Source organism: Nycticebus coucang, chromosome 7 (assembly GCF_027406575.1).
Source record: "Nycticebus coucang isolate mNycCou1 chromosome 7, mNycCou1.pri, whole genome shotgun sequence".
Lineage (NCBI taxonomy): Eukaryota > Metazoa > Chordata > Mammalia > Primates > Lorisidae > Nycticebus > Nycticebus coucang.
Genome location: NC_069786.1, coordinates 3753837 through 3778065, shown reverse-complemented (window position 1 = coordinate 3778065; position 24229 = coordinate 3753837). Strand labels below are relative to the sequence as shown.

At 42.8% G+C, this 24229-nt stretch overlaps 1 protein-coding gene across 2 annotated transcripts in view; it reads right to left on the bottom strand.

Annotated features, from left to right (window-relative positions):
• CSMD1 (CUB and Sushi multiple domains 1) overlaps positions 1–24229 on the bottom strand; it is a 1787407-nt gene that overhangs the window by 295118 nt on the left and 1468060 nt on the right. For both annotated transcript variants that reach the window (XM_053598050.1, XM_053598051.1), the window contains exons 22-23: positions 23528–23697; positions 19115–19271 (exon numbers count right to left, since the gene is read on the bottom strand). In XM_053598050.1, the coding sequence (XP_053454025.1) occupies positions 19115–19271; positions 23528–23697 (327 nt within the window). The remainder of the gene's footprint in view (positions 1–19114; positions 19272–23527; positions 23698–24229) is intronic.

Genomic DNA, 24229 nt, shown 5'->3' with positions numbered 1-24229 from the left:
CTTAGGAGGCAATCAGAAAAGGAGCTCACCAGCTGGAGTCCTCCAGTGACTTCGCCGAGGTTCCTGCGGAAGCCAGGCGCGCACAGGACAGCCCATGTACAGGCAGCCACACACATGACAGACGGCTGCTTCTAGATGAGCCACCTGTGCCTGCCAAGGGCACCCTGCTTGATGGTGGCGGCTACTTTCAGTTTTACAAGTAAAAATACACACGCACACAGACGTAAACACACTGACACCAGGGTACCCAGATGCACAACAGAGTGAATGCTGTCAGCCATGTTTCTGACTTCCATGCCCAGAGCATAACTGAATCACTTTCTAAACACACTGCTTAACAAACTGGTGGGACAGATCTGTCTCACATGCAGATAATAATTTAAAAATATCTTCCCTCTGTAAAGTTTTTTTTTTTAACTTTTTTTTTAATCTAGAAATAATATATCTAAAAAAGTGAGTTCAACATGTTTTTATTTTAAATCCTGAAATTTAATAATTGCACCCAAAATGCCTTATCTGTTCTAAGCATCGATTAATTAGTGTTGATTCTTCAGAATTTAGTCATAGGAACCTGAATCACCATTGCCAAATACAAATGAAAATCTTTATAACATACACTTGAAGAATTTAATATCAATATGAGGGAGAAATGAAACTAGGCAGAATACACAGTTTGCTAGCTTGTACAATTAATTATAAATGTAAAAAGAAGGCGGCATATAAGAAAGTCATACAAATTATCCCAAATACCATAATGAGTATACAGCTAAATCACATTGAAATGCTATTTTATATTTTTTAAACACTGACACACTTTCAACAATGATTTTTAAAAATATATATGATGATCTATGTGAAATTGGATTATAAAATTAATTTTAAAGGTAAGGAAATTCTCAGAATTTTTGTTAGTTGACATATTGCTTAAGGAAAAACTAAATCCATTAAATGCAAATTGTGGGTACAATGGGAAGAAGGGAGTTAGGGACACATCAAATGAGTTATTTTGAAAACATTTATTAGCAGTATAGGTTTCTCAACATATAATTTTAGTTTTCACTGTCTAAAACTCAATAATGTCTGTATTCATATTTATTTATTTTAGATGAGAATGCCCAAATTGACAACTCATCTTTAAAAATATTTTGCTTTAATGGAGAATTACAAACCATGGTTAACCATTATTTTCACCCACATTTGTAAGTGTCTACTACTGGCTTAGGACCAATGGTAATGATTGGCCCTGTAAGTGTGAATGTGGCGTCAGCCTGAAGCCTGGTCACCAGCAGAGACAGAACACGTGCTCTGTGCCACGCTATACAATTGGTAGCTTTATCTATGTTCTTCTCGGTTTAGGCATGAAAATAAGCATAAAAAATGGTTGGGAGAACAGGATTCTCAGCAGGACAGACTGGAGAGTTTTGTCACAGCTGAAGTACTCAGTGGCAGCCCAGACAAGTTCAGGTTCCTCGGAGGAGCTTGAAGGCCATGCAGTTTAATAAACACGGATGTTTAGCCTTCAGGTCGGGAGGCAGGGAAGTGAGTGGAGTGAACAGTAATGACAGAGTGTGCGTCCTCTGAAAGGCCTCTCTTCCCCCATGCCTCCTTACAACATGAGGAGCAGAGCCTCGTGTTGAGAGGACGTCCTCACCGGGGACTCAGCCATCCTCCGGACCCCTTTGCTGTGTCCTGGGACAAGAATGGTGGGACAGGGATGGTCAGACGGAAAGGGACGGTGTGCACAGTGAGACTCAGTCTGACAAATGGCCTGAGGGAGGGCTCAACTACAACTTGAACTTCACCTTAGAAATGAAAACAATAAAACAATGTAACCTAAACATTTCTACTCTCATATTAATCTTTTTTTTTTTTTTTTTTTTGCTGTTTTTGGCTGGGGCTGGGTTTGAACCTGCCACCTCCAGCATATGGGGCCCCGCACACTACTCCATTGAGCCACAGGTGCTGCCTAATATGAAATTTAAAATAAAAGAGTTCTATAAATGTTAGAGATTAGTAGATCTCTTCTCATGTGCTTTGGGAGATTTACTTCATTTTTCTAAAGCCGTGTAATACATATGAACGATAATTATTTTTCAAAGTTCCACTGGGGTCTGCATTTTCTATCACTCTTTAAACAATTGCTAGATTTTTCACTTCCTCAGAAAAGTTCTCATCATTGAAAAAACAAATATAAGAAACATATCTGTGTCAAATTGACCCATAAAAATTTGCCTATATTTACTCATTCTCACACTAAGCTTTAAAAAGTTATTTCTTATCTGGACCCTCTAAGTATTGCTCTTTCTTTCCTTCACTTACGTTTCAATTTCTAACCTACTCCCCCAAATGCTTGTTACCCGCCAAAGTACTTGTCCAAGAGAAAGACAAACTCCCAAGTCCACCCTGGGCAACGTGTCTCACAACCCCGAGGGGAAGCCACGGAGCAGGTGAGGAACGGGTGACCTGCACCGGGCAGGGCTGGGGCATCCCCACCGGGCATCAGGAGACTCTGGGCACACCTTCCCTTGCCTGGCCATTCTTTGGTTTCCCTTTTCTTCCTTCCCCATGTTATAGAGATTTTTTTAAAGAAAAAGTAGAGGACTTACAATGGCCCTTGCAGCTCCTCATCAGTAAACGCTGTGTGAATGTAAGGCTCATACTTGAATTTACTGCTGCAGTTTTGATTCATTTGTTGTTACTTTTATTATTCTGCAGCTGATAAATACAAATGAATTGCCTACCCTACCAGAGAAGACACCACCTGAAGTTCACCCCGAGTGGGGGACGTCCATCCTTGGGAAGTGACCGCCTGGGCCAGGCCTCGGGCACCACATGGCGTTAGGAAGCCAGAACGCCCTTCCTCCTCCCCAACATCTCATTCTCCGAAAGGATCTCTGCCGAGTGCCTGCCATCCCTCAACTTAACGTGACTGCAAAGTGGCATCCTCGGCCTGCTCCTGGGATGTGGACAGCGTGAGCCACCCAGCCTGGGGACAATGCTGCCACCTCGGGCTGTGGCCCTGAGACGCGCCAGACGCCCGACAGGAGGCTCCCCGGAGACCGGGCGTCAACCAAGCATTCACTGTGAACCTGAGTACAAAGCAAAGCAAAACACAGAACCACAACGAACTGTAAGCAACACAGTGCCGGCGAGTCCAGCCTCCTCCCAGCACGGACACACCGGTCACATGGCCCAGTTCACCCCGAGACGGCCACGCCTCTCGCGTCTTCCATCCCGGCCTCCCGCGCCACGAGCCTCCCACGAGGCGCACAGGACCTCGGGCTCGTCCGCAGCCGCGCGCCCCTCCAGTCCCCCCACCTGCCGGGACCGCTGCGTTGCCTCCCAGGGACACCTGGCTGGGTAGGCGACGAGACCGCAGTGGGCACAAGTACAGGTCACCATCTTCTAACAACCCGGTTACCCACATCGTCTGTGTCCAGGCCGGGGTCCTCCGCGCATGCGCTTCGCACGCAGCCACGCCTGTTTTCAGTTGGAGTTCACCCCGCCCTGCCCTGGCACCAATCAAAACACAGAACCGGGCACATACGTCACTGTTTCTACGTTAATAGTAGACTTGACTCCCCCACAGCTGCTTCCTGCTCCCTGAATTTCTCTAGACTCCACCACGTGGTAAGGGAGGATTGGCGCTCTGCATGTTTTTTATTTTTCAGCCTGCCCCAGGCACATGGTTCATTCCCCACCCAGAAACCAGCCTCCTTGAAGGTAGGGATGGCGCAGCGACGCCTTCCTGTGCAGCAACGCCTAAGTCTACTATTAACATAGAAACAGTGATGTAATTCCTGGTGCTGTGTTTGATTGGTGCTTATTTTAATTCCAAACAGTTTTTTTAATAAGTGCTTTTGATGCAAATAAAATATTAAGCTTCTAATGATTCCAAAGTGTTATTAAAACTGTTTGTCTACACAGAAAGAAATCAAGAGCTGGCTTTCGAAATCATGAAAATAAATACGGGCCTTTCCAATTTAAAACTTTATGATTTTCACAGAATTTAGCAGTAGCATTTAATCAGAAATATGCAATTAGTGAAATTCTCAGAATGAATTCAATAACATTATTTAACAAACCTAGGATAGAGGTTAGTTACACAGTTTTGTATTCCTCCATAAAGTGATTTTCTAAAGAAGGAATCTTACCAGTTCTCATTACATATGGAAATGTCTGTGATGTATTTACACAATAAAACGAACCTTTCTATGGATTATTTTGCATGATATAAAATTGAATATAGAAATCTTCAGCATTTGGGAATATAAAATAGCTTTACTACTTTTGTTACAATGACTTTAGAGGATGAAAAGTGAACTGACAGTAAATATTTCAAACAAGTTCTGATAGCCAGGAAACAAAATAACAGTTGATTTCCAACAGAAGCGGGACATTTCCCTTACTTCTTGATGAATGATTGATTTATGTACACTTCCAATTACAGTAATTCATTCCTGTAGCTTTGGAACTATAACTTTCACCTTGTTAAGTATTATTTAAATGATTAAACATTCAAACTAATAAAGAATTCATACTTGGTGGCGCCTGTGGCTCAAGGAGTAGGGCGCTGGTCCCATATACCAGAGGTGGCGGGTTCAAACCCAGCCCCAGCCAAAAATAAAAAACCACAAAAAAAAGAAAAAAGAATTTATACATAAAAGTAAGCACTTTCTTAGTATTTCCTTCCATTATTGTATTGTGCAAGAGAACAGATAAATAATTTCTTTTCCCAAACAGGCTAATTTCATACAGGTCATTTCATACTGAAGTTCATTATAGCTTCTAGAAGTTTCTAGAAGAGACAGCTAATTTATGGGCATAGGCACTGGGAAATTTTGTTGCCTTGTTTTATTAACTGATGGTTTTTTGCTCAAGACATGTACTGCATTGGGCTTCAGTAAACTAAACAAACTTGTAGGGAGTACCCTGTGCTGATTTGCAGGTGCAGCTACATCACAGAGATGTGGGACTTCATGGCAGTGCAACCTACTGTTACTAGGGCCAAGGAGACCACCATCCAGGGGAACACCACGACCACTACCACTACTACCTCTTAGTCCCCAAACTTCAAACTACCATGAAGGCATTTTTGTCCTGTCTGGTCTGCTCATAAAATCATTTTCTTATTTTTGATATAGGAAACAGAGTTCTGATCGTTAACTTCATGGCAAAACTCCAACTTAGGAGATATAATTCCTAGGTAAGTCCTCAAACTGGTTTTCCTATGGAGCTTCAGAGCACATAAATCCCTCTCATAAGATAGAACCCAAACCTCAGTCATATTTTATTCATTTCTTTTTTTTCTCACTTTTTTTTTTTTGCATTTTTTTGGCCAGGGCTGGGTTTGAACCCACCACCTCCAGCATATGGGACCAGCGCCCTACCCCTCTGAGCCACAGGCACCGTCCCATTTTTTATTCATTTCTTTATCTTATATATGACCCATTGCTGAGTCCTGTAAATGAAGGTTAGATAGTAGACAGAAAGAAGGAAAGAAATAAAAAGGAAGGAAGAAAGGAAAGGAAGAAAACCATTTCCTCTGGGTTCTTATTGGCATTACTTCAAGAGTAGATGGTACAAGTCTAGTGAGTAAGGTCTAACTTGATTAACTTCTATAACTCATACCACACATTATAGCAAGATTAAACTGTAAGTCCAAATACCACAGGATGTCAAAATTCTTATACCCTCAAATAAACCCTCACTTCTCCTTAATTCTGCCCTTTCCCATCTTCCAAGCTCAGTATGTAATGGTCACCAAGCCAGACCCCATTCTCTGACTCCCTGCCCAGCCCTTACAATCCAAATGTTAGAAGGAATTAAAGGTAAAGCTGCTTGAAATTCTCACAAGAAAAGCCATTAAAATATTCTTTGACTTTTCAATTTCTTATGATTTCAGCAATAAGAGTGTCCAAAACCAATTGCTTACTTACAGAAACAAACAAACATGATCTAGGAAAAGATCACGCAGCCCACACGTGACCAAGCCCAGAGGTGACCAAACTCCAATCTCTGCACATCTAGGAAGCCAGAAAGGCACATCTCCTTCCCCCATCTTTTACCATCACATTGAAATATCCGACAGGGAGTGTTAATTCTCGGACTTCACTATTGAAGAGTGCTAACTGTATTACTTTGGAATCTTTGCAAATTTCAAGCTGAATATTCCAAATTATCTCCATATTTTCCTCTTGCTCAGTCTCATTGTCTAGCATTACAATTATTTTCATTCTCGGTGTTTTCTGAAATGCTTATTTAGTTTTTAGAAAAAAAGGCATTTAGATAAAAGGCACTTAGAAATCCAAATAGCCTTCATCTGTTCTTGTGTCAAAATCTGTGGGTGAAGAAAAGTAAGAGTTTTAGATCCTTATAGCTTTTATGACTTTTTTCTTTTCAAGGCATCATTAAAAATGCCATAACATAAATAAGAAAGATCAAACTCAAAAATAACAGGACCTGTGATTGTTTTCCCAGTATTTTCCTTCTCACAAGGCATGCAGATCTCTGCAATCCTTACCTTTCCATGAATGACCTTTTGCAAATGCAGTGTTCAATGACTGACTAATACAATCATAAGCACTTTTTATTGTCTCTGAAGAAGAATGGAAAAATATTCTGTCATCACCCTGTCCATAAAATTTTAGATTTTATAGCATTTGACGATATCATCTATCAGTCTTCATTTTATTTTGCAATCAAGTCATAAGTTTCAAGTTTGATGCTCGTAATTGAATTATTCACATCATCCTTCCCTAAGCCCTTTTGTCTCCCTCCAAGTCCTGGTGGCCAACCACATATTCACCGATTCTGAACAACGAAAATAAATAGCGGTGTGCATCAACTATCAAACAGTCAAAAACACAAGGAATAATTCATCACATAGGAAAAAAAACAATTGATAAAGTTCAATCTGATGGAGAATTACACAAAGTAATATACAGATTGTTAAAAAAAAAAAATCAATGCTGACATGAACCCATCACTGTGCAGTTGTCCTAATCACAGCCTGGGAGGTTGAGGCCTGAGCAGGGTCTAGCAGAAGCGAGCAGAGTGGCTGCTGACTGAGTTGGGTAGACACAGGTGGGAAGGGGACACACAATGACAATTACATCCAGCTCTGCGGGACACCCACCTCTCCTACAGAGCACCGTGTCTCTGGACCCCATCCGAGACTTCAGGGGCTCCAGAGGACAGACTCCGACCCCCCCGCTCTTCACCTTCAGGTTTCTTTTCGGTAGTGCACAGGGCCTGTGTACGCTTCACGCTCGCAATGTTCTGACTTGTTTTGAACACCAGAAGTGACAGTGCTTAGTATTTCCTCCTTATCAGCCTCAGGAATAAATTCCCACTCAGAGCTGCTCTCTCATGTATAATAATGCATAATGTTGGCGTCATTTTAATTCTATCAGCATGTTAATAAAACCCGGATGACAGCTGCGTAAGCCCAAAGCTCTGGGCGGGCTTTAATTTCTCATTCACACAATATATGGCAGTGTGCTCAGGACAAGTCCTCAGGGTCAAAGCACCCTCCTCTGCCTCTCAGTTACGACAGCAACCTGAAGAAGGTACTATAAGGTGGAGCCTGCCAACGGGAGGGCCACTGTGGAGAACAGGCAACCGTTCCTTTCTGTTTCAGATTACAGTTGTAGTGAGACTACAGCAGGTCTATCTAGGTCTCTCTCTAGTGCTCTTAAACTTGATGACAGCCAGGCATGTGTGCGACAATGTGACAGCACAGCCTATCACAGCACAGCTGTCAACCTTCAGGTGGTCCCTTGCCCTCTTGCACATCCAGGAGGATCATCTCCCCGTCCAACAATACAGCTCCTGCTGTGACGCTCCCTTAGAACCGTGAGCAGCTGGCTCTGTGTCTATAGCATCTCTCAGTCACTTACTGCGCATCTCAGGGGCAGAGGAGAGGCCTGGCCTTACTCACCATGTCGAGAGCCAGGAGCCCTGTGTACCCAGCCAGAGCTGGTCAGAATTCCACAAGAGGGAGCTGCTTCCTCCCTCCTCCTCATCCCGCTCAGGGGTACTTGGTGAACAGCCTCTGAAGGCTTCTTTCGCCTGTGGCCTCTGTTCTGTGTCAGAAACACACAGGCACAGCCTCGACTGACTTGATGACCCGGCAAGGGAGTGTAGAGCAGCCGGGCCCTTCCCTCCTCCACAGCATGAAGCCTGTCTGTGTCTGCGGCAGGGGAGCTGTCTCACCCTGTGTGTAAGGAAACAGGTCAATGGTGACAACCATTGCTCAGTGGAGGGCTGGATATGGGGTTGGATGTTCCACAGATGGTTTTGATCCTTATAACAAAGTGCTTTTGTACTATTTCCACTTCACCAGGGTGTAAAGAGGGGCCCAGTGATGTTAATTAACATGTTGGAGATTATACAATAGGAGGCAGAACTTGATCTGAGGCCTCTCTGTCAACAAAGATCTGCATCTGTCCACTCTTAGAATTTTAGTTTGGACTAATTTACGTGCACATGACTATACCTGAGCCCTAAGCACGGAAGACAGTCCTCCTGCAGGGCTGGGTCCCGAACACTGTTTCAGCACTTTGTACAGATTAAGTCAGTACACAATCTCTACTGCGGAGCCAGGAAGTGAGAAGCAGGATCCTCCAAAGCTCCATCCCTTCATACCAACAAGGGGAAGGGTCATGACTCTGTAGGCTCTTTGTCAGTCCCACATGAGAGGCACACCAAGGTCCCCCACATGAACCATGGCACACGTCCCTCTGTCCTTGTTCTAACCTGGGTGTGGTGGCATTTCCAGGCCCTGCACCACCACAAGTCACCCCTCCTTCCTGTCACAAATCAGAGGAACTCCCATGCCAGGACATGGGCAATCTCTCCCCAAATAATTTTCATCATAACTTTTCTACAGAAGTCTGAAAATTGTACTTAAATTCACATAGTGCTTGGATATTGTCAAAGCAAATTCATATATGTTTTTGACACACGCATGAAAGGTAAAATATCCTCATCCCTGTCCCGCAGAGGAGGAGAAGATGGGGAGTTGGCTCAAGTTTGGTGGGTGGGGTGGAACAGAGGAAGCGGCTGCATCAGGGGCCGGTCATCCCAGCCCCATGTTATCTCACCTCACCACAGAGCAGGGGACACACTACAGGCCTGTCACTCATCACAGCAGCCTGGGCCTGCCCAGACACTGCTTCCCTTCTGGGGCAAGAGCTGCTTCCACACAAACCCTGAAGTTCAGAGCAGGTTCTGGGCACTCACGGGCCCAGCTGTGTTCGAGCTTCCTGTCTAAGGCCCAGGCCTGACTGCTCTGCCCACTTTGGGGAGAGGCAGATACCAGCTAACCCTAGGGCCCTGGGCAGGACAAGCCTGACAATGACAATGTGAGATGCTCCATGGTGCACACCGACCCCCCCACACTCACATCATCCTGATGGTGAGACACTCAGCGCTGCACCCCGACCCCCCACACTCACACCGTCCTGATGGTCAGAAGCTCCACACTGCACCCTGAACCCCCACATTCACACTGTCCTGACCGTCAGCTCTGCGCTGGACCCTGACCCTCCAAACTCACACTGTCCTGACAGATGCTCCGTGCTGGACCCCGACCCCCCAAACTCACACCGTCCTGATAGTCAGAGGCTCCCCCCACACTCACACTGTCCTGATGGTCAGAGGCTTTGTGCTGGACCCCGACCCCCCAAACTTAAACTGTCCTGACAGTCAGAGGCTCTGTGATGTACCCCAACCCCCCACACTCACACTGTCCTGACAGTCAGAGGCTCCGTGCTGGACCCAACCCCCCACACTCACACCGTCCTGACAGTCAGAGGCTCCATGCTGCCCCCCGACCCCCCACATTCACACCATCCTGATAGTCAGAAGCTCCGCGCTGCACCCTGACCCCCCACATTCACACCACCCTGACATTCAGACACTGCGCTGCACCCTGAACCACCATACTCACATCATCCTGACTGTGAGACTCTCCACGCAGTACCCTGACCCCCCACACTCACGCCATCCTGAAGGTGAGACACTCCTCGCTGCACCCCACCCTCCACACTCACACCGTCCTAATGGTGAGACTCTCTGCACTGCACCCCACCCCCCACACTCACACCATCCTGCCTGTGAGATGCTCCCCGCTGCAGCTCGATCCCCCACACTCACACCATCTGGATGGTGAGACGCTCCGGGCTGCACCCCGACCCCCCACACTCACACCGTCCTGACAGTGAGATGCTCCCCACTGCACCCCAACCCCCCACACTCACACGGTTCTGATCTTCCATCTCCTACTCACCACAGAGTCTTCAGGATCTTTGAAGTACAAGTTTTTTCCCTTTTTCTTAATTTCTTTCTTTTTTTTTTTTTCTCTTTTCCTTTTAAGGGACAGGGTCTCTCTATGTTGTACAGGCTGATCTCAAACTCCCAGGCTCAAAATCCCTGTCTCAGCCTCCCAAGTAGCTGGGACTACATTTGTCACTATATCTGGCTATTTTTTTTATTATTATTATTTTTGGCAGTGGGTGTGGATCTCACTCTTGGTCTGGCTGGTCTCAACTCCTGAGCTCAAGAGATCCTCCTGTGTCAGATTCCCAGAGTGCAGGATTACAGGTGTGAGCCACGGTGCCTGGGCCAGAGCAGCTTTTTAAAGCATACTGGATTTAATGAAGGAAATTGATTTTATTCTTCTTCATTTTTGGATTAAATGTTTTTATATCTATTCTATATGTGTTCATTAACCACCAGCATAAGCCAGGGAGAATTATTTTTTGCATATTTACACCTAGTCTTGGCCCTTACACACCTATAAGGGGTTGGTGCTCTCGCCTCAATAAGAAGATGGTGTCAAGAATGGCAGAATAAGTTCTTAGTGGGAAGTGGCTGCTCTTACCCCAATATCATGTTCACTGCAGACATACGGGTTTGAATGCCCAGCACACCTGCACCTGGAGAGGCAACCCACAGCCCAGGGTTCCCTGTGTCAACATAAGTCAAAGAAAGATCAGTCTCCACCTGCCAGACCAGGTGCTCCATGTGTGGGTCAGTTACTGACCACACAATGGACTGCAATTAGCCTGAATGTGGAGAGGTCAGTGCATAAGGATCTATCATCAAACAAACATGTCTCTTTAACCGGCTCAGTCACCAACCCAAACTGTAAAGGTTTATGATTTTCCTTCTACCTCTGTTGAAACTTCTGCCAATCCCCCCCCCACCAGCTGGGAGCTCTCTGTGGCAGGTGGTAGAACGGTGGCTTCTCTTCTGAGGATCTCCTATGCACATCTGTACACCACATACCTCCCCATCTTGCTACTTTGGCAGCTCTTTTTATTTTCCAAGCTATATAATCTATAACACTTAATGACAAGTAGGAACTGTGTCCAAAAGTAAATGCAAATACAAAATAAAAGGATCATCACCCCCCACGCCCCTTCCCACACACACACACACATTGAGGAGCCTGGATTACATTGGAGGATATAAAACCAGCCACGAGTCAGATGAGGCACTGGACACCAGGGGCCAGGGGCCAGGGGTCAGGGGCCGAGGCACCCTGCACCCTTCCCTCCCACACACCCACAGCACCTGTTCACACTCCCCACCACGTCGCCCGGTAGGTTAGCTGGGGCTGAGTGCTGGGTGCAACCTGGCAGAGCAGCTGCTGTCTGTAGACGAGGGCACTAGACCAGAAGCAAATTTATAAACAAAATCACAACCATTTTGCAAATTGAAATGCAGCTGAGTACGATAAAGGGATAGAGAATTTGGGATGTGGAGAAGACAAGCAATTTTAGGATAGAAGCAGACAGAAATCGGTCATGGGGCAGGATGAAGGGGAGGACGTGTGACTTTCCCAAACTCCCTGTCTCCAAATCAATCGCTGTCATCGAATGCTACTGGCACACAGAGGTGTGGCCTGTCCCTGAGCCCACTGTGCAGTTCATTCCTTCTCAGAGCCATCCAGGCGGCCTTCAGGGTATGTCCTGAGGACTGTCACTTTCCAGACTAAGGACTGTTTTTTGCCTTTAAAAATAATTGGCAAGAAGTTGCCCTGGCAGTTCTATCTGTGCATACAGTGAATCTTTTGAACCCGTAAGTTCTCCCTTATCTATTCCCACCAGCCCTTCCTCTAAGCCTCTGTTTCTACATTTTTGTGATGTGCATGACTGTGGGTCTCCCACTCTGTGGTCTATGCTATAAAATTACAAAACAAACAAAGAAAGACTTGTAAGAGCTAAGGGATAGGCTGCCCAGGGAAAAGCAGCAGGGCTGCCGTTCTAAAGGCATCACCAGGTGATTTTGTAGGATCAGCTGCTTGGCACTATCAGCACAACCTAAGTAGATTCATCTCCTGGAAGATCAAGTAGATTCATCTCCTGACTCATGCAATGACAGAGTACCAATTCCGTAATTTAAAATAGTCAGTGGAGTCAGTCCACACTCCCTACCCCTATGTCAAGATCAGGAAATGACACTCGGTCAACTTGGAAAGCTGCCCTGACACCCAGACCACAATGGGGCCTGGCCTGGGGAGCGTGGAATCAACACTGGAGTTTCGCTGAGTAGGGCGTCAGCCTTATCACTTCACTTCTGTTACAGCACTGGCCACCTAGTGGCCTCGGGCTCAGGGTCTATTCTCTGAGGATTCTTTGCCCGGACGCATCCTGGGTGTTCGCTGCAAAGCTTTCTCCCTCTCAGGTATATCTGTCTGTCCTTCCAAGACTGCTGACCACGCCCTGTTCCCCAGAGACAAAGGTGTTCTCTCTTTCTTACTTTTACCTGCAGAACATTCAATCTGATTGTTCAGTTTACACGTGACAATGACTGTTTCTGCTTGAGTCCATGATGTGTTAGTGCAAGTGTTATCAGTTGTCTGGCTACTGTGTTCTCCAGTCACTCATGGAGGGTTTTGGCCTAGAAAGGGCAGTTTGACCTGAGCACTGATATCTGTACTGTGGGCAGTTTGCCCATCTTTATGTCTCGGACTTCTGTGAGATTCTGATGCCCAAACACTCTCAGCTGGGCTGGTCAGGGCTGCTAAGTGTCCTGCCTGGCTTCTCCAGGGCCGCGTGCTCCAGGGCCCACCCTGCTTGTCTTGTTCTCCTGTTCTTCTTGGACGTGCATTCTCCGTCCTACTGAGGCTGCTGTGTCCATCACCTCAAGGACTCGGAGGTCATGTTCAACTGTCTACAGCTGCACGGCCAGCTTCCCTCTCCCAGAATGTCCCCTTTGATTCTGGTCAATGGCTAATGATAGATTAACTCCCTCAATTGTCATTTATTAAGTGGTTATAAATGACACAAAAGTGACCGAGTGAAGATTCCTCCTCTTGAGAACTTCACATGCTATTGGTGAAAATAAAAGCGGTAGAGACAAAATGCTTGGGATTTCATGATGTAGAAAGAGTGATCAGGTTAGGGAGTCAGCCCACGAGGGTGACCTTAGAGAGGCTGTATGGCAGCATTTAATCCTAACCTTGACCAGTGAGGCAACAGGCATCTAGCAGCAAAAGAGGTGGGTGCTAGAGCTTTCCACGATCATTCCAGCTTCCAGGATCTTTCGTTCCTCTGGAAAATTTTATTTGCCACAAATACACACACATTACCACACATATACGAAGGGTGGCAAAAATGTGTACACATTTTAATAAAGGAAAATACTGTACAAACAATATTAAAATTGTAATGTTCAATATATACCAATAGAAGTAGATGAATACAAGTCACGTTTGAGCACTTCTTGTAATTGCAGAAGTCAGAAGTGAATTGAATGTTACAATTTTAACAGTTTTTCACTTTCTTAAAACCTGTGTACTTGGGGCGGCGCCTGTGGCTCAGTGAGTAGGGCGCCGGCCCCATATGCCGAGGGTGGCGGGTTCAAACCCAGCCCCGGCCAAACTGCAACCAAAAAATAGCCAGGCGTTGTGGCGGGCGCCTGTAGTCCCAGCTTCTTGGGAGGCTGAGGCAAGAGAATCGCGTAAGCCCAAGAGTTAGAGGTTGCTGTGAGCCCCGTATGATGCCACGGCACTCTACCGGAGGGCGGTACAGTGAGACTCTGTCTCTACAAAAAAAAACAAAACAAAAACCTGTGTACATTTTTTTGGCACCCTCTGCATGATATGTGTCTCTTAAGGTATAAGACAAACCTGTTATCCTCAAGGAGCTACCATTTGTTTGTGGGAAGAGTACAAACTCTTGTAAAGATGTAACCTAGCATGCATGAAGCACAATGATATATTAAGGGTTGAACACATGGGTTACTGTGGATCAAGATCACGAACCTTCACATCTACAGAATCATCCTCTCATAGAAAATATACTTATAGTTAATTTCTATATAAAAATGATAGTCACTTTTGTATGGTCAATGTTTTGTGACGGTCCTAAGTTATTTATTTGTAAGAACCATGACATTTGCCTTCTTTGTCTCAAAATAGAATTAAATATTCGGTTCCCAGATAATACACATCCATTCATTGACCAATCAGGAAAGGTCTGTGTTGAGGCAGCCCAGAGACACTTTTGTCAACTGTGGTCTTTAACTACGTCTCCAGGTAGCAAGACAGACTGTGGCAGAGGCTTTCTCTCCATTTAAATGACCACGGAAGAACATAGCCAAGGCAAAGAGCTTATCTCATTCCCAAATTCTCTCATAGCTCCTGCAGTAAACAGTTTCTTTTTTTTTTTTCTTTCTTTTTTTTTTTTTTTTTTTGGTTGCAGTTTGGCCGGGGCCAGGTTTGAACCCACCACCCTTGGTATATGGGGCCGGCGCCCTACCAACTGAGCCACAGGCGCCGCCCAGTAAACAGTTTCTTAAGAGTGATTATTCTGTGAACCTTCTTGTGAAACTCTAAAAAGTGCAATGTATTTCAAAAGACTTATGAAGTCAGTGTAGTACTTAAAAAAATTCTAGAACTTCTTTTCCATTAAAATATTTTTTGAGATATTTCAAAAACACAGTAATCCATTGTCGGTATAATCTCTCCTGACATTTGAAGAGACTTACAAGCACCAGGGGAAAGCAAAACAAAATACTTAGGCTGAAAAAGGTGAAACTCTTGCTTTTTACTGTGTGGGACGGCTCTGTGGATTCTTAGAGCCTGACAGAAAGCAATTTAAATAACAATGATCCAATCTAAGTTTCTTATATTACAGATCATACATCTGTGGAAGACACAGACAAGGGTAAAAAATGGACATTCGTTGTCCCTAATCTCGTAGAGCCAGGGGTTATGGCTGCATTTGAAGAATATAGTCTGGTAAGAAAGAAAAGGTGGACTAATCTCTAATAAAAGGCAGTGTTTTGTAATACAGGTAAACTTTATTTTATTTTGCAGTTTTTGGCCGGGGCTGGGTTTGAACCTACCACCTCCAGCATATGGGTCCAGCGCCCTATTCCTTTGAGCCACAGGTGCTGCCCAACTTAACTTTAATTTTAATCTCACCTATTACTCAGGAAATAGCAGGAGCTTCACATATAACTATTCATTGACACGTTTATTCTACTGTGACCCATCGATAGCCAGCCTTTATTCTTGGCCGATGCCTTTGAGTGCATGCCACGGTCCATACGCGTGGTGCTTAGTAAGGTATGATCACCTACGGTATTTGAAAATAAATTGATCAACAGTTAGAAGACGGGTTTAGGTCTCAACTATACCACTCCCTGTGTGAAGCTTCAGAAAATCACTGAGAGACTCAGTTTCTAATTTATGAAGGATAAAAGGAAATATTTACCAAGGCCCAGAATTTCCAGGATTGCAAAGTTATAAGGTACATGAGAGTATGCGTTTGTAAATATTAAAGGATACACAAGTATACTTTGTACCCATTTCTAAAAATTTTAGGGTGTTTATGACTCTCTGTTGACATCTTCCCTTCCACTCATGTACGTACATTAATTATGAAACTGAAATATTTAAATGGTAATTTTTTAAATTAATGCAATTAGCTAGCAAGAAGCAATTACAAAAGTCTATTGAAAATAGTTGTAAGAGTCTTTACACAGTTTTAAGCCTTAATAATTTGCTAAAATATTTTGTAATCATTTGTCATTTCCAAAACATCCTTTAGAAATGAATACTTGATTCAGGTACCCAATCACAACGTGGGAGCTTGAGATTTCTTAAATGTAATTTATTATGTTAAAATCTAAGTGTTTTATGTGCAGTTAATAATGTTTTGACTAGGTAGCCATCAGTATATTCCATTCTCTTTTTAAAATATCCTTTCCCATCTGACTGTATGTTGTAGCTGTAAAACGACAATCTTGCAAGCAAGACTCACAGAGGCAGAGAGTCTGTGTTTTTGTAGGTAGAGACAAAAAGGTGAAACAGGCAGAATAGATAATTACTCCTGTCCAATTGATTATGCTAAGGACTAAATACTAATCATCTCCAATATTTCTCTCTCCTATTTTTAGAGTACTTGTGCTACTATATAATTGAAACTGTCCGTGTAATTAGAAAGTACCTGTAAGTGGATGAACAGAGTCAGGCTCTCTGGCAGCGACTTAGGGAGGCAGGAGGGACTGCAGTGTGGATGCCCCAGAGCTCAGGGAGTCAGGACATTCACATGGGAGCCAGGAGGGGCTCCCTGAGACAAGCCTTCTCTATGTGGGAAGAAGAGCACGTGGATCTTCCCAACTATGGTGCGAAATATAAAGGAGACACCAGAATTCAGAGACAGCGCCATGGCTTCTCCTCAGTTGCAAGTCCAGTTCCCTGAAATTCCAGCATGCACAGATTTCCTTCTGGATACATTTTGTACAACTATGAGAGAATAGGATCTAGTATTTATAAATCAAGAATTTCTCTATATTATTGCATATAGTTGGGGGAAAAATAGGAAGCAGTTTCCAGGGTCAGAAAATTAATGAGAGATTTAATAAAACACTAGCTGAGCAGGATGTGTTTTCTGGGATGCAGCCATGGAGAGGACGTCAGTGAGCTGCAGGCTCAGAGCGGGGCTGAGGCTGAAGTTGCAGAGACCTGACGAGGGGGAGGGAGGCGCCCAGGAAAGAGTTTTGGCTCTTTGCTGAAGAACTCCCAGCAGAGTCTGATCTGGCAGATGAACCAAAACAACAAAACCTGTCGTGTATGCAGCCTTAAAGAAAGATGGAGACTTAGACTTTACCTCTTTCATGTTTACACGGATGGAGCCGGAACATATTCTTCTTAGTAAAGTATCTCAAGAATGGAAGAAAAAGTACCCAATGTACTCAGCCCTACTATGAAACTAATTTGGGGCTCTCACATGAAAGCTATAACCCAGCTACAACCTAACAATAGGGGGAAGTGGGAAAGGGAGGGGAGGGAGGGAGGTGGTGGGTAGAGGGAGAGGGATGGGTGGGATCATACCTGTGGTGCATCTTACAGGGGTATTAGCGAAACTTGGTAAATGTAGAATGTAAATGTTTTGGCACAGTAACTGAGATAATGCCAGGAAGGCTATGTTAACCATTGTGATGAAAATGTGTCAAATGGTCTATGAAGCGAGTGTATGATGACCCATGATCATATCAATGTATACAGTTATGATTTAATAACAAAAAATGTAAAAAAAAATAAATAAAAAAAAGAATCTGGAAGAAAAAGAACAAAAAAACCTGTCATGTGGCAAGAGCGTTGGAGGTGCTTGTGGGAACGTCCCCTCAAGTATTTTAAACTCAGAAAGTTACAGAAAGGTTTTTCATTTTTCCTTGTCCTGTATTCATGTTCCTCTAAGACTAGTGTAGGAGTGAGGAAGTGGGAATTATCACATCTGAGTAAGAAAACAAAAAACATGGAACCCAAAGATGGAGAACAAAAAGTGGAAAAGTGGGAAAACCATAGCCGTGTACGTTTCACCTGCCAGCAAAATGACTTTACAAGAGCTTTCTGAAACTCTTCCGAGGTGAAAACCCTGGAAAGCTAAATTCTGGAACAAAATGTAATTGTAAGTTGATCTTATAATATCAATTGTTACCAATTGATCATGTATACAAATTAAATATGATGGCCATTTACTCAGCCTTCTCAAGGGTATTACAACCTAAGTGAAAAATTTGTTTGCTCAGGATGTCAGCCACTCAAATTCTGCTTTTGCCCAGGTCTTACACTTCTTCAGCTGTGATTTCTCCTACTAAAACGGAGTTGAGATAATTAATCTTTCTCTCAGTGACCGGATTAGCTCTGGGTCTATGGGGTGACTCTGATGTTTCCCAGCGTTCATTGCTCACCTGTCCCATAAGGGCATCGATCTTGAGGTCACTAACAAACTCTGATGCTCCAAAATCCAAACTTCTTGATTTCTTATGTCCTGGTGCTCAGAATTATATAGGTTTTTAATCATTAGATTAGGGAAGGATTTTACTGTTTTATGCATTTTAAGCATTTAGTTAATTAATTAGTTTATTTTAATTAGCTAACCACATCAAATAGCTTATATTTTAACTTGCTTTGGAAATAAAAATGTCAAAAATGTAGTTATCATAATGTGAATTCCCCTTTGAAACACTTCTAGTTTATTTTTCATCTCTGTGACTTCTTCATTTACATATTTTAAATATCTAAAAATATTCCATATTGATTTATAATATTAAGGAGGTACTGAAGAACACTGCTTAAAACTGTGAAGTAGTAAAATTTGTAAAACTATTATGTTGGGTAAGTGATCAGTTACTTCTGTTAGAAATCGGTAGTGACAATAAAAGAAATTACTACATACAATTATTATCTATGTGTTTATGTATATATGATTATGTATATGACTATATGTATTAGTCATTCAGTCCCTAATCTATAATTATACCAAACATTCATTCTAAATCCTTCATATATAAGTACATACCTTTTTATCAGTGTATACTACATCCCAGTCAATATTTTTAAGCCCAGTAACTCTTACACATCTTAAGATGTTTCTTTTTCAGGTCCAGTTATTCTATTATTAAGGAATATTTCTAATTAGATACATTTCTGATAATGTATCTATACTGTCACATCAGCCGTGTGAAAAATTAAACACAGTAGGTGTCCCAAAAAAAATCAAACTTTAACGTTTATTGTATAAACTACGCATCAGATGTGTCTTGAAAAAATAATTAAAAGAATAACATCAAGTCAGATGCTACTTACTGGTATAGGTGAGTTGAAAACCTTGGTCAGTGTCAGATCCATTGGTGTTGAATTCCAGCCACAGGTGGTTGGACGTGCTGTTCAGGGTCAGCCCCATCAGCTCGTTTTTAGTGAAGGTTCCCAGCGAACGTGAGGAACTATCTTTTCCATCATACACCTGATGGAAAAATTACAGCATGAGCTCTCTGTTCTCTAATTGTATTCTTATGTTAGCAATTTTCACAAGAAATTCATGTCTTCAAAAATGGGGTTTTATGTATTCTCTTAAAAGTTAAACATTTAGAGAAAGATAAATGGATGACTTAGTGCCAAAAAAATGATTTTTCCTAAAGTTTTATCTTTACCACTAATACCGGCCCACTGTTCCATTTCTGTTCTTATCATTTTACCCTCATAACTGTAAGAGTTCTTTCTGTGTTCATTTAAAATTAAATAAATGTATTTTCTTTTCACTTCCAGCTTCCATTATCTACTTTTTTAATGCAGTTCTTGGTAATTCAGTTATAAAGGTGGGAAGGATTTATCATGTGTTAGTCCTGAACATCCTCTCTGAATGACCCACCAGGCAGCAGAACAACCCGTTCCATTCTGTTCCCATCAGTCTGAACGCACCGAATACAGCAGGATGTGCCAAGAGCCTGTCACATTGTAGTCTGTAAGCCCCAGGTGACTCTGGTCTTGAATTTGTTATAATAATAAAAGAATCCCATCATGCAGTGATAATAAGGAGAAGTGTCATCTTTCTCCAAAACACTCTGTCTTTGACATTATGTTCCGAGTAGCTGTGGAACTTGAGTGGATTTAATAAGTACACGGAAGGCAGAGTGGATGGGGGTCAGGGTGGAGAGCTTCAGTGAGAGCTTCCCAACTTTCAGGGAGACAGGCCACGGGGGACAGTGGAAGCCTCATATCCTGGCAGGGTCAAACTGCTGTGGCATGCCCAGCTGTGCATGGCCTACGCAGCCCTGAAGCTTAGCTGTTGGGAAGTGCACGGACACTGCGGTAGAATCCGGTGCTGAGGGCCCCTCCAACCCAGATAGTAGTTCAGTGGTGGGAACAGTTAAGCTGCTGTTTCTCTCACCAGCAGGGAACCACCTTTTGAATAAGGTTTTTTGGAAGTTTGAATACAAATGTATTTCACTGTGTTGATAAACATCCAGTTTTTCTTGATTCAAAAAAGTACCTTCACTAAAAAAAGGAAATCAGTTCTCAGTGGCTTCTCCCAATATGTGCTCACTTCTCTTATTGTCTCTTCATTCAGATCCAGTTTGGCTTCTCTTTTATTATCTCTCTTCCAATCAATATAGAAAGCACATGTGTTACTCAAGAGACTCACGCACACATACACATAGCCGCATGAGGAGAAAATGCATCTTGAGAAATTAGTTTTGTAGATAAATATTTCATTAAATTAGATAAGCACATGCGAATGCAATGGAATCAAACACCCTCTAATTTCCTCACTAAAAGGGTGATGTCACCGGTTATTGTTTAGAAATCATTGTTTGGTTTGCTGTGAGGATTCATCAGACCTAGCAAGGGGTGTAACATGGGGAGAGTAAATGATTTTAATCTGGAGGAATCTCCTTCAAAGGGAAATGTTCAGGTCTCTCCAGGAGGGTCTTGGGTTACTCCATACACCATGTAGTTGTGATTCCTGGAAATTTATGGAGATCAAGGGCACATGAAACTATTGCCTGTGATGTTCAGCCCCTGCTCAGTCCTGGAACACTGTCAAGCCACTGGACTGTGGCTTCCCCAAGGTGACTTGACCACAGGGCTTTAGCAGATCAGAGAACATCATCCTGCTCACAGGGGCCTCTGAGTTAGAGGCGCCAAAAACAGTCAAATGCTGACTCTTGGATTGTCCAGAATGGTAATCCTGCCTTTTTAATCCTCACCTCCAACATTCAGAGCTCGGCCCCACACCAGATATCTCAGAATGAGCAGGTCATTAATAACAAGCACTATTGTCACCTCTCTAAAGTAAAAATGTCGAATTCAGGTTCTGCCTCTATCATCAATGAAAATCCAGGTAGTGCTAAAGTCAGAAGACTTGATTTTTCATTCCAGTCTGTGTTACCTCCAAACGTCTCTTAGCTATATTTCCTTATCTATAGGAGACTAGACTCAAAGAGTTTTCCAGTTATTAGAAAAAGCCTTCTGGAGTCACCCTTAAATTCAAAGCTATAGGTATTTGTATTACAAACCCCCTTCAGAGTGTGGCACTCAATGTCATGGGCACTGAGGAACGTAGCCCAGTTAGCAGGTGATCACAGATTAGCAAACATCACAAGGAAACCTAGAAAGAGAACGCTGCAAGGTCTGGGGAAATCTTTCCAGCTTCTACAGAAACTATACCCATAGTTTTGTTTCCATAATGATTACCTGTTACATTCTATATTCCTTTCACAACATTTTTCCTGAGAGCTGTATTTCTCTTACAAGATTTTTCTCCATGAAGCAAGAAAACATCACATTTATGTGTCTGTAACAGTTTAGCCTTTATTATTGAATCATTGTATGTGTGAAGGAGCAATGTAAACACCAGTCTGCTCAAAAATTAAGACGATTTCACTTGAAACATTTTTAATGGACATATTCATTAGTATATTCCACAAAATATATGCTTTCAAAACATTTAGCCCTTTTATGTGATTGATAGTTTCTCTGCAAGTAAGGTTAACCACGATTTTTTTTACTTTTGCTATAATCAACAAGCTTAAAATGCACACAATCACAAATGAACAGGATTCCTTTCCTTCCGTTCCAATATTTACCCACGTATATTTTATGCAATATCTCTAATCACCCACCCACACCAGAGGATAGTTAAGAGTTATTAAAATTTGCCTTTTAAAGGTTCACTGACTTCTAAATTGAAGGTTATCAAAGAATTCAGAAAATGCTTACTTGCGACATAAATGATTTTATTTTAGATTGGTAAGAATATGCTCGTTTCCTGCCTGAAAACTGCTTCTTAATTATAGTCCTTCATACTGTTAGCTTGAGTTTTCAAAAGACTATCAAAATGAAAGAACTAGAATAAAACCACGCTACTAAATCATGACCTTGAAATATAGTCAACCGTGGACTTGTGGGGAAGTGAACTGGAAGCCTCTCTAATGAGGTCAGGGAGCCCAGCAGGGGTGGGTCCCAGCCTTTTATGTACAGGAAAATGTTTCCCCTTTATTAGCTATTTGTACATTCTCTTAATGCTCACAGCTTTACGTGAGTTCACTCTGCTGGATCGGAAGTACATCAGTGTGTGTGTCTCTGTAGACGTAAATAGAACTGAAAAACCCCAGAACTTCAGAGAGGGAGTAAAAAGTGCCAGGCGTCCCTCTCCCGCCAAGTATCAGCGGTGTGACCAAAGGCTCACCTGCCAAGTATCAGCGGTGTGACCAAAGGCTCACCTGCTCAGAGGAGCAGGAGGTGGTTTATACCAGTAGCCTTTGTTGCTGAGAGCTGTTCTCTGTCAATGCCCTGAACCTAGGTTGCCCACCCCGTAGTCCCTAAACCCTGGAAGGTCCCCAAGTTTGGGGGAACTATATCAGCAGCCTTAAAAGTTAAGGGACATTTCCAGCTGGAGCTGAGATTTTATAAATCAAGATGAAACCTGGGTGCCTCTGTAAACCCCAGAGAGGTGATATCACATCCTGGCTTCAGCACATGAACCCTATTCTGTGTCCCAAGGACAGTGGTCACATCCACTGCCTCCGTTGTCACATCCCAAAGCTTTCAGCTTGAAGTCTTGTGATCACGTTTAAAAATCGATAGTAATAAAACATTTATGTTCTATACTTGATAATCAAGAAAATGAGGTGAAAGCTATATTAATTAGTTTGATGTTAACCCTCCAAATTATATAAAAAAACAACATATTGTACCCTACCTATGCATAAATGTATTCATGATCTATGTGTAAATAAAAGGAAAAAAAATAAAGACAGTAACTCTGAAAAGGGTTGGTTTGGGTGCCCTGAAAATTTCAACAATTACAATTATGTACTAGATTTTTTAGCATGTAGCACAATGCTAAAAACCTCCACATATATTATAGCATTTAATCCTTGAAACAGCTCCAAAAGGTAAGTATCTCTGCATATTCTTACGCTCAAGGAAGCTAAGGATCAAAAATGTTAAATATCTTGCACGAGATACATGACAGATAAATGCTAGATGTAGGGCTGCAGGCTAAGTTACCTCCATGTTCCCATATCCTCTTGTACGGGAGCATGCACTTAAAGAGTAAGGTGTGTTTTGTTATACCTTCTCAAATCAATTGCATAAGTAAATAGGCATAAATTACATATATAAATCTAATAATATATGTATAATCTTTGTAGAGAGATAGTGTATCCCTTAAGAAGAAAAAATGGAGTCATGATATTAAAAAAAGATGCTTTTTACCTTTAAAATATCTCCTTCCACCAGCTGAAAGCTGCGCGCTCTGAGATGGATCCCCTTGCCGGCCTCTGTTTCTATTTTATAGATACACTCATGGTTATTATCATAATTGGATGGAAAATCTGGAGACAGTAATGTGCCTTCATTTCCTTTGACACTTGCTCCACATTCAGCTAAAATAAATAGGACATTAAAGAAAGAGTGTTCAAAAGTGGAATCACTGTTTTTAATAGATTTAAAACTTCATCATGACGACAGCCCACTCTTCTCCCAATGTATGTCTGTTAATAAGTTTTTTTTAAAAAATAGGTTACTGACTCTATTGTGTTTCCAACTAGAGAGAGAAGACACCCCATTTATCTCATTTTCAATATTTTCTTCTTTCTTTTAATAGGATGACCTCTTACTACATGGAAGCAGCATGCTGTCATCCAGAGAGTTCTAGAATCACAGACCTGCCCCGAGCGCGGGGGGTCTGGCTTTCTCCCTGGCTGTGGCTTCACCTGGCCCTGCCTCCTTTCTGCCTCGTGAGATACCCGGACAGTTCCCACTTGCCTGTTCTACTGTTGCGTTGCTGCAATTTTCCTACATGAATATTCTGTGGCATCAGATTAATCTAACAATAGACCCATCTGCTGAGTTTCCTTCTAGGATGTGAGAGCATGGAGCTCATCTGTTCACTCTCCATCTTGGGATGGAGGAGCC